At 47.2% G+C, this 11,689-nt stretch overlaps 1 protein-coding gene across 1 annotated transcript; it reads left to right on the forward strand.

Annotated features, from left to right (window-relative positions):
* The first annotated feature begins 6,307 nt into the window (after positions 1–6,307).
* LOC119403297 (protein Mpv17-like) lies at positions 6,308–11,470 on the forward strand. Its single transcript, XM_037670242.1, has 2 exons — positions 6,308–6,462; positions 11,059–11,470. Exons 1-2 carry the CDS (start codon positions 6,308–6,310, stop codon positions 11,468–11,470), a joined length of 567 nt encoding a protein of 188 aa, XP_037526170.1.
* Positions 11,471–11,689: the final 219 nt, after the last annotated feature.

Consider the following 11,689-nt stretch of genomic DNA (forward strand, 5'->3'; position numbering starts at 1 on the left):
TGAACCTTTACATATTCGCACTTCCTTGCGTTCTTCTTCGGCAATGACTCCAAATGTCCGCTTTTAAGCCCATACTCGTATTTTCCCCGTAATGAATGATTTAATGAGTAGGCAAAACTGCTTAAGTTTCAACGCAACATTTATAACTTCTGCACTGGGAAACACCTGGCAGTGGAGTTCACACGACTGGGTCGTGTGCGTCGCCTTGCGTTTGGAACATTACAGATAAACATAAAAAAGCACTGGTAGTAAAGAAAGTTCGTCATAGGATACAAGTGATGGCTCAAGTTGCTTTTCTCTGTCGGTGCAGATAGCACCTTGACCTACCATGCGCTACAATAGACGTCTCATTCTCCCATCATAATTGCTCTTAAACATAACCTTGTACACATCCGTACTTCTTGCATACATTTTGTACTTCCAAAATCGGAAGCACGGAGTTGATATTCGTGTATCACTTTTTCGCTGGTGTTTACTTCTGTCAGCGCAAAAGTACGGGCACGTCCCAGGCAGCAAAGAGTCCTCAGGCACATCGCCTTAGGCTAAACCCGTATACCCTGCTCTGAATTATGTAGTAGATCTCTCAAATTGCGCGCGAATCTTTCAATTTCTAAAAAAAGAAGGAAGAAGTTATTCCGTGAAGTTTGACGCCCTATAACATTTACATATAACAAAGTGTCCTCAAGTAGATCATTAAAACGTTGATGAAGCAGCTTTTGTTCATTATTTACTGCAGTGTCACTTTAAAAGCGGTAAAGTATTGCCACCTCGACGTAGAGTTCTTCTGCAGTGACGGCAGATGACAGTCATAGCATTTCTATAAAGCAGAACGTGTATTCTCTGAAAATAAACAAAGGGGCACGTTATTCACTCTAAAAAAAAAGCCGGCAGATCCCACGCATTGTGGGAATCGATGTAATGCGAAGCAGCCAGCAAAAGAGCTGCATACATCGTCTTATATGTCATTGAGGAAAATGCGCGTCATGGTTTTCATTTTAACTCCTATTATTTATGTTCGTCACACAGTATAACGTCGCGCAATACCAACATCGGGGTCGATCAAGCTAGAGAAACGGCCGCCTGCGCACCATGAGCGTGGCACGTAAGTCATGCTGTACATGACATGCGTGTCATGATTTTCATGCTAACTCCTGTTATTTATGTTCGTCACACAGTCAAGTCGCAAGATACCAATTTTGGTGTATATCAAGCTAGCGAAACGGCCGCCAGCGCACCATGAGCGTGGCACGTAAGTCATGCTGTACATGACATGCGTGTCATGATTTTCATGTTAACTCGTGCTTTTATGTTCGTCACACAGTCACGTCGCGCTATACCAATTTCGGGGTAGATCAAGCTAGCGAAACGGCCGCCAGCGCACCATGAGCGTGGCACGTAAGTCATGCTGTACATGACATGTGTGTCATGATTTTCATGTTAACTCCTGTTATTTATCTTCGTCACACAGTCAAGTCGCAAGATACCAATTTTGGTGTATATCAAGCTAGCGAAACGGCCGCCAGCGCACCATGAGCGTGGCACGTAAGTCATGCTGTACGTGACATGCGTGTCATGATTTTCATGTTAACTCGTGTTTTTATGTTCGTCACACAGTCACGTCGCGCAATACCAATTTCGGGGTAGATCAAGCTAGCGAAACGGCCGCCAGCGCCCCATGAGCGTGGCACGTAAGTCATGCTGTACATGACATGCGTGTCATGATTTTCATGTTAACTCGTGTTATTTATGTTCGTCACACAGTCACGTCGCGCAATACCAATTTCGGGGTAGATCAAGCTAGCGAAACAGCCACCAGCGCTCCATGAGCGTTGCACGTAAGTCATGCTGTACATGACATGCGTGGCATCATTTTCATGTTAACTCGTGTTGTTTATGTTCGTTACACAGTCACGTCACAAGATACCGATTTTGGTGTATATAAATCTAGCGAAACGGCCGCCAGCGCCCCATGAGCGTGGCACGTAAGTCATGCTGTACATGACATGCGTGTCATGATTTTCATGTTAACTCGTGTTATTTATGTTCGTTACACAGTCACGTCGCAAGATACCAATTTTGGTGTATATAAAGCTAGCGAAACGGCCGCCAGCGCCCCATGAGCGTGGCACGTCAGTCATGCTGTACATGACATGCTTGTCATGATTTTCATGTTAACTCGTGTTATTTATCTTCGCTACACAGTCACGTCGCAAGATACCAATTTTGCTGTATATAAAGCTAGCGAAACGGCCGCCAGCGCACCATGAGCGTGGCACGTAAGTCATGCTGTACATGACATGCGTGTCATGATTTTCATGTTAACTCGTGTTATTTATGTTCGTCACACAGTCACGTCACAAGATACCAATTTTGGTGTATATCAAGCTAACGAAACGGCCGCCAGCGCACCATGAGCGTAGCATGTAAATCATGCTGTACATGACATGCGTGTCATTATTTTCATGTTATGACTTGTCATTTATGTTCGTCATACAGTCATGTTACGCCACACAAATTTTGGTGCACATTTGATTAAGCAAGCGACCAGGAGAGCACAAAGTCGTAGGCGGCTAGATAGATAGATAGATAGATAGATAGATAGATAGATAGATAGATAGATAGATAGATAGATAGATAGATAGATAGATAGATAGATAGATAGATAGATAGATAGATAGATAGATAGATAGATAGATAGATAGATAGATAGATAGATAGATACGCTCAAAGTCGCAGAAGTTCGCTAAGAAATGCTTCGCATTTAAAACCACTGTGTTTCAATATATCAGCTTCGGTTTGAAATGTTTGCGTGCTGGTTGGTGCTGGCCGCGCCCCACCTGCATCCGCACGTCGTACCACCAGTCTGCACTTCCATACACGATGCGCATGCAAACTAGCATCCTCTATGGTGCGCGATACATTTATATTTGGAAACCACAGGTTATAGCTCGGCGGCCTTGGCGTAGGAAGCTCTGGAATTCTGCATGTACAGTGTTCTGAAATCAACAGCATGAATCCGTTCGCTACTGCACATGTGGCAAATGTGGGTGTGGACGCTTAGGTATCACACCGCGAGGCCCTGCCGCTAACGTTAAGCGAGACCTAAATAGAGGGGTTCTTCTATCAGCCCCCATTTCAGCATCGGCCATGTTCGTTGTGTCGACGCACAGGCAGACTGCCAAGCCCGCTGATTTGATTTATACTTATAACTACCGGTTGGAGCTATAAATCGACTAATTCGCGAACACGAAGCGCGGGCGTCTCGTAATTCGTCGACTGTGATAATCCCACCATCCTGGCTGTGATAATGCGCAAGGCATGGAAGGTATACGCGAGTCTTATGCGCCGTCATCCTGCGAAGACACAGGTGATTACCACGGCCACTGTACTACTTTCGGGGGACCTGATCGCGCAGAAAGTGTTAGAACGCCGGTCCGACGTCGATGCGGTAAGGGCTGCGAGGTAAGTCCGCTGCATACTTATCAACGCAAGATTACTCACTGTCAATTTTAGATGTGAAGCATCTTATAGCGGAGTTCAATCCGGTGATGGTGGTGGTGGTGGTGGTGTGCGGCGTGATCACCCTTACTGCGCATGCGCAAGCCTTCTCCACTTCCCCTCCCCCTCTCCCCTTCTCTCCACATCACCTCTCCCCTTCCCATTCCCCCTCTCCTTTCCCCCTCTCTACTTCCCCTCTCCACTCCACCTCTCCCCACCCATCTCTCCTCCCCTCCCCTTTCCCCCTCCCCCTTCCCTTCCTCCCTCTCATTTTCCCCTCTCCACTTCCCCTCTCCCCTTTGCCCCCTCACCACTCCACCTCTGAAACGCGGGCTCTACATGCCGAAACACTGCTTCGCATCGCCTCATGGTCCCCTTTAGCGGGAGATAGTGTGATTTTTCTTTCACTCCACGGGACGTACTTTATGTTATGAAAACAGATAAGCAATGAAAGAACGTAAGCTTTCCGAGCTAAATTTCACCTGGCAGTACCACGTGTCATTGCGGTAACATGAAATGATACGAGAACGGAAATCTGGGCGAGCTTGTAAGAATGCATCATAGCGCAGGTAGCGCAAAAAATACGTAGACATAAGCCAGGAACATAAACACGAGATGAGCGCTAAATTCAAACTATAATTTATTCTCGGAATCCACGCCTATTTATCAACCAACAAAGATCAAAGCACCACATCGTCACCTAAGAAATACATCTTATCCCACAATGAATAGCATGACGCCACAACATCTTGATCGGCTCTTGCAACAAAAATTAACGCCATCTTCCCAAAGGGAACCCTGATGGGATGCGAAGCAGCAACGTTGCGCACGGGTGGCGTCACGGGTTGAACGGCGCTAACGCGCCAGCTCCAGTCCAGCGCCCGTGTCCACTCTGCAGAAACGACAAGACCTACGCCAGCCATCGCTTCAAACGAATCTTCCAGCGCTCATCGCAGCACCCGCGTTGGCGCCGTTCAACCCGTGACGCCAACCGTGCGCAACGCTGCTGCTTCGCATCCTATCAGGGTTACCTTTGGGAAGATGGTGTTAATTTTTGCGCGTGAACCGACGAGTCGGCGGTGTAGCGAGCGGCGGTCGCGGTAGCGGAGCGAGCGGCGGTAGCGGCAGGTGTTGCGGGCGAACGGACGAGGCGGCAGCTGCGGGCGCTGCGGCGAGCGCGCGGCAGGCGAGGCAGAGAGTGACGTCAGCGCGCACTGCGAGGGGAGCCTGACGTCAACGCGCAGCTGCGGCGTGACCTACTTGGCACCGCTCCAACACCTGCGGCGAGGGGAGCGCGTTGCGGCGCGTTCGTACGGACGCACGGAGGGACAGCGTTACACAGGCTAGTCAAAGAGCTGCTTCGCATCTAAAAGATACCCGCAAAATGCATCGAAGTCAAGATAAGCTAAAAACTGAACGCGAGCGATTACAGTACACGTGCTCAGACTATAGACTTCTATCACGCGGCAAGCGATGTGTCAGGTTAGCTGTTGGGAACGCTAACTCACGGGGGTGTAGGCTCAGGGAAGGCTGGCTGACATACTCGAGATCGTTCTTTTGAATCAAAAACGCTTCCACGAACTCTCTGGACACCTTATTACGCTTCCGGTACAACAGTGTTGTGTCAGTTACAAGCGGTTCACAACAGCATTGCCGACATGACGGCTATGGAGTAACGCTACAAGGGCGCGCAGTGGAATACGGTTATAATTAGGAAATCGGGGTAATTAGTCAAAGTTGATGAGTCAATGAGCGAGAAGTTAAGTAATGCGTGAAAGTATATAAGTGAAAGTACATTACAGCATATGCAAAAAGATATGAAATTGGATAAAGAAATTGTACAAGCGCTTTGTTGTGCATGTTTTTACAAATATTTCCTACAAACATTTTTAAAAGGTCATATACGCTCCTGCCTTCAAGCCGTCTGAAGTGCATAAAGGATCCCGGGAACTTTCTGAGTACACAGTGCCCAAAAAGTTCCCGCTCGAAAGCTTTCAAAAAGTGCTGTAAACGTTTTAGCTCATATGTAATGTGTTGTCTTTGAGGGGAAGGGTTTGCCTCCGATTAATAGAATGAAGGGTACATATTGAAGAGTATGTAGATCCTGGCGAATTCCAGACGTTGGCAGGAACTAAATGCTGTTTACTCTACAACGACTTAACATAGTAGTTTTGGTTCACTTCAACACACAGTGCGTACACAAAGGAGCGCCTTATTTATGCACGCTAAATTTTCGTTGTTGGAAACCGCACATTGTAGCTCGGGGGCACATAACGCACAAAAACAGCATAGGAAGCTCCCAATTTCTAAGTGGGATGGAATACTAGCTGGGCGAGTTGGGGCAGATTCATCGTGGCTAGCAGCACGATTAACGCGGTGACGAGAAGCGGACACGGCACAGCACTGTGCCGTTTCGGCACTTCTCGTCTTCATCCGTGTTAATCGCGCTGTTAGCCACAATGAAGCTGAAATTCTAGATGTGCAGTGACGTCAAGTATGCAGCACAGATACACTTGCGAGCCCACATGCGGTAAATGTGGGCCGCTAGGTGTCAAAGCTTAGGCGCCGCAGCCGCGAGGTCTCCCCGTTTATGATAAGCGAGACCTACATACGCAGGCTCCACTATCAGCCCCCATTTCAGCGTCAGCAGTGTTCGTTGTGTCGACGCACTGGCATACGCTAAGCCGGAGTATTTGTTCCGTATACTTAGCTCCACTTCTTACAGCTAAGTCAGCTAACTGGTCCCACCAACTGACGTGGCGTAGGTGTCCCGCGATTCGTCGACATTACTGCCATCTCAGATGAGGACATGCAGAATCCATGGAACGTATACGCGCGTCTGATGCGCCGTCATCCAGCGAAGACACAGGTATTAACCACGGCCACTGTACTGCTTTCGGGAGACTTGATCGCCCAGAAGGTGCTCGAACGCCGGTCCAACGTGGATGTGGTAAGGGCAGCGAGGTAAGGCTCGTACTCGTGCAAGAAAGTGAAAATGTTTTCTGTGGCGAACATCGTCAATGATTCTGCCAAAGTACTTCCGTGTGGGTAAATGCGTGCGGGTCAAATGCTGTCGTAACCATAAGCGTGCGCAGGACTCTCCATTAGCGGGAGCAAATTTTACCGCAGCCACCCCCCCCCCTTTCTCCGCTGGTCGAGTCCTTAAGGCACCAAGCTTCGCAAAGATGCATAAATGAAAATTAAGCCATGACGTGCTTCTCACGACGGCCTACCTTTGGTCTCGGGCTTCCCGGGAGCAAAGGCGGGAAGCAATCAGTTCTTGGTAGGGCACTGCACGGGCCGTGATTTTCGGCCCGGGCCCGGCTCTGGCGCGGAACTCGTTCATGTATACCCGTCCGAACCCGGCCCGGTGATTCAAAGCGAGACCCGGGTTCAGCCCGAACCCAAGAAAAATTTTCACCTACTCGACCAGGCCCGGCCCGGCCCGACCGCAGATCAGGCCCGAGCCAATAATCAAGGTGGTGTTGGCCCAACATGAAATCGACAGCAAGGCGTTTTAAGTGGCAAATATCCACTCTTTGTTGGCGCATGCTTCGCTAACAATTATACTTTAAGGTACGCTAATTTCTTGTAAAAAGGGCTCAAGCTGGAAACAGGTGAGAGGACATTTTGGTACGATGAACGCTTGTTCGGCAGCGGTATACAGTACCTATTTTTTATTTTTTTGCAAATACAATGGGGATCATCAATGGCATTTTGCAGCAGATATTATAGCAAGTGAAGCATAGGTTTAGTTTCGACAGGGAGCGCAATAAGAACAGAGGAGACAGAGAACATAACGCTCTCTTTACTTTGTTTTTATTGCGCTCTCTATTGAAATTTAAAGCATGCTCTGCCATCAAACCCTTTTTTCGTCCACCCTTCTGGTTAAAAGTACCACCTTACCACAGCAAGAGAACTTGAGAAAAAAAGGTCAAAGTTGTGACCTTTATTACAAATGCATTAACCTAGATAAAAATTGTAACGAACCGCGTGCACCACGTGTACTTTCAGAAATATGAATAAGCAGCCGAAAGGAAGAAAAAAAAGCTATTTGTCACAGCATTCTTTTCATATATGACACCACTGCTAGTATAAACAGCCTATAAGTTTTTTGTGGCATAGTTTATAGTTTATTTCTTCGCATGTTATTGTGCGAAAAATGAAATTATGAAGAGATTCCGGCTTTAAGCACGCCATGCGCTGTTGCACCACATATCCTGCAGCGCTAAACTTTCTTGCACTGCTTGCACTAGGCGCAGGGGCGCACAACATCCGCCTTGCGAATTGTGGAGGTGTCGGCTGTCGTTGTTCTTTAACTTCCACCAAGTGAGCAAATTTAGGATGTCTTTGTGTACATCTGCAGAATGAGTACAGATTTCCAGCTCATCCCTTCATTTCTCTCGTTCCCAAACGTCGTGCCACTCTTCAATATCATCTATATAACTCCACTTTGAGGGCTTCTGCTTCCAGTTTTCAGCAGTGTATGTCATGCACGGTTTGCACCGTGCTCTTTTTTTCCATATTGTAATGGTGTATGCCTTCCTAGCGATGTTGTACCCGTAGAAGGTGGCCATTGGACTACGCGGTTAGGACTGGCAGGAGATGGAGCGATTTCGATATATTTTCGGGGTTCGTTCCACTTTGGTATTTGGCGACTAAGGTTCTCGACACCTACTCATTCGGTGCATATGGTTCGAGGTAAGGGGAGAGCACCCGGCACGGAATTCTTCATTTTCGTTTTAAATTCGAAGCATTTCTTAGTGAACCGTTGGCACTTTGAGCGTTTCTATCTATGTATCTAGCCGCCCGTCTGGGTGCTTTCATGATCGCTTCCTTGACTTGGCGTAGACCAAAAACGTCATGGGAGGTAAGAGGATTTGACGAATATGAGTGTCAGGTCATGACATGAATAACGTGAAAATCCTGCCGCGTACGTCGTCAAACCCTTTCCTCCAGACACGTGTGGCCCATAACCGTTTACCACAAACCGCGGTGTACGGGTATGCGCCACAGGTGATTGACAGTTTATATCTACCCAGGAACGGCGAGGACAGACATTGGTAATTTAAATGCGAGAGCGTTAGGAAAAACTGACATCGGCAGCGTTGACCCAAGGAATGGAAAGTATAAAAATTAGGATCGCAGCAGCAATCGAACCCAAGCATTCTGCGTGGCAATCAGGTATTCTACCACAGAGCCACGGCAGGTCAATAAACTGGTTTGGAAAAACAGCCTATGCAGGCGTAATGTCGGAGCAACGTCACTTGTGGCTGTGGTGCGAGCTATCTAATTTTACAAAAAAAGGCAATAAACACTACATATGTACTCATACGATACAGGCGTCTTATCAGAATAATGTCTGTGGTTCCAGTGTTGGCTCCGTTTTTATAGCAGTCTAACAAACATTACATATGTATTCCTATGATTCAGCAAGCTATACTGAAACATTGTTCGACGCCGGATGAATGCATTAACGAAAGTTACGTATGTACTCTAACATGAGGACTGACGTTCCGTCGCACCATAGGTTACCATTTAAACGCCACTGTTGTCGATGTCCCTGGTAAGCCCGCGATGTGCACACAGCTACTACACTTACAAAAACACGTCGATCCACCTCGTAAGTCTTGGCTCAGAGCCATAAAATATAGTATAGAGTACTGGCTGACTGCTTCGCGGGAAACCGATTCCCACAACGCGTGGGATCTGCCGAACTTTTCAAACCAGATAATTCGTCAAGCGAAAGCGAATATAATTTGCCCCACGCCTTCTTTGATGAACCTATGCCATTCCTGCACATTCCAACGATGCTGCGGCAGCATCATGTAGCTGTCGCAATATATAGCGCGGGGGCATCAAACACGCGGCCCGCGGCCCGCACATGACGGTCTTCGTCCCATTTTTTTTATTTTCTTTATAAGTATGTACTTGAGGTGCACAGGCATGACAGGTGTAAAAAAAATTTTTTTCGTGAGGCACACCCTGTGGGCACTACGTGTTTATACATAACAGCGCAACTAATCTATATTTTAGAATTGGCGTCCAGATTTCGGTCATTTTGGAGATAGGTATAGATATGTTGTTGGAATCCTGCCGCCAAATCCCCTTCAGAAATTACCCATGTATGAGATATACACAAAGCAGGCTGTGCATGTCCATCTCGCGTCACATGACCACCGGGAGCCGTGACGGAGACGCGGAAAACGAATGTCTTGATAGAGATTCCATGTAACGAATATCCATGCAGTCATTTCGTTTAGTGGAGGGCTGCAACTTTCAGGAACGTTTCTCCGCTTTGGAGCTCTGTGATCGCTCTTGCGATGAAATGTTAGAGGTATAAATTTATTGTATTACATTTATTATTGCGATTACAGAATAACGTTCGGGATATAAGATAATAACGAATGCATATAAAGCATAGAATAGCGAGATGTTAGCTACATAGATGTCGGGCCTATTTACTTTTAGTTCACCTGTTTCAGATAAATCAAGTAGCCCCATATCCAGGAAGCAAAAGAAGTTCAGTACTTGTCTCTCATAAAACTTCTCCAAATAGCCATCCCCCACATAAAAAAAACGTTTTTTTTTTCGATATAAAATGTGGGACATATACGAACGCACAGCCTATGTGGAGCAATCTTAAAGGGACACTTAAGAGAAAAACGATTGTTCTATTAGCAGTAAATTGCCCATACACAATTCCAGTATCACCACGCTCGCCACGACAAAACTCTTGGTAAGCGAGAAAAAGTGCAGAAAGAAAATGCAGGTGACTACGCCACCTTGAAACTCGCGCAGCAAACGCCGTGACGTCATAGATTCTGAAGGCGTCTGCTGGGGCCTACGTAGTTTCTAATCGGTAAAAATGAAGTACTACATTGACCTCTCAGGAGGCCACTGACTTAACATACCAAATTTCAGGAAATTTCGTTGAGCCAATATCCGCAAAATATAATGAATAGTGTTTGAAATCCGTGACGTCAGGCGCGGAGATTTCGGCGCGAAATTCAAAAATTGAACTTTAACCTTAATTTTCTCCTCTATTAACAAAATTATGATGGTGAAATGAACGACATTCGAGTTCTCAAAGTACGCTTTATCAGTATAAACCGATTCATTGTTACACTCTAGCGTCCCTTCAAGAACTAAGCAAAGTCCAAGCCCGGCCCTACCCGAGCCCGCCACCTCAAACCCGGGCCCGACCCTAAGCCCGGAACTTCAGGCCCGAGCCCGACCCGTGCCCGCCGTGAAAACTACTTTACTTGGCCCCAGCTGCACCCTTCTTGCGCACCCCTATGGTCATAACGCGGGACAATTGGGCTCTTGCTTTAATTGTATATGATAACGAGCCCACTTCCGCGCCCACCAATGTATTCTCGGCGCTCACCAGTGGCGCCCGAAAGTGCTGGCCTCCATACAAGCCGACTATACCATTACAATTGCTGAGTAATGTATGTGCTTGAAATTTGACAGAAAAAAGTTTCGATTTCAGAGAAAGTGCTCTACATGATACACATTTCAAACTCACTTTATAAAAGGCCTGTTGAACATGTGCAGGTTCTTCGTGATGGGCGTAGGATTCGTCGGTCCCGTCATCCGAATGTGGCACCTCACTCTCGAACGCGTCGTTGGCAGCGGCGTCGCCGGGTCCTTAGTCTTCAGAAAGGTGTTGATCGATCAAGTCTTGTTCGCCCCGGTGTTCATTGCCAGTCTCCTGGTTGTCCTTGGCACGCTCCAGCGACGTTCCTGGGACGACATCGAAAATTCGCTGCGAGCAAACTATCTGCAAATCCTTAAAACCAGCTACATGCTCTGGCCAGCGGCGCAGCTCATCAACTTCCGATTCGTGCCCCTCAGCTACCGACCGCCGTTTGCCGGTTGCGTGGCTGTTGTGTGGAGCACCTACTTGGCCTGGAAGGCCAACAGAATGCAGAACACTCAGCGTGCAGCATTCGATAAACCTACGTAGTTTGTTATTGACAGATGTTCAACAACAAGCAGCAAATGCTCCGAGACATTCACAGTAATACACATACTAATTACCTCCATTTGGAGCAGTTTTAGCAAACTTTATATGGACAAATGCAAAAAAGAAACACGGGGACACTGCTGTCCTCGTGTCTCTACGTTTTGGTGCATTGTATAAGTTACACATTCTGGTTCACCCACGTTAGTTTCGGGACATGAC

This window comes from Rhipicephalus sanguineus, chromosome 8, assembly GCF_013339695.2.
Source record: "Rhipicephalus sanguineus isolate Rsan-2018 chromosome 8, BIME_Rsan_1.4, whole genome shotgun sequence".
NCBI lineage: Eukaryota > Metazoa > Arthropoda > Arachnida > Ixodida > Ixodidae > Rhipicephalus > Rhipicephalus sanguineus.

Excerpts from the sequence above, each read along its gene's own strand:
- LOC119403297 (XM_037670242.1), top strand. The coding sequence starts at position 6,308 with ATGCAGAATCCATGGAACGTATACGCGCGTCTGATGCGCCGTCATCCA. Across the intron at positions 6,463-11,058 it reads GATGTGGTAAGGGCAGCGAG|GTTCTTCGTGATGGGCGTAG; the intron begins GTAAGGCTCGTA and ends GAACATGTGCAG.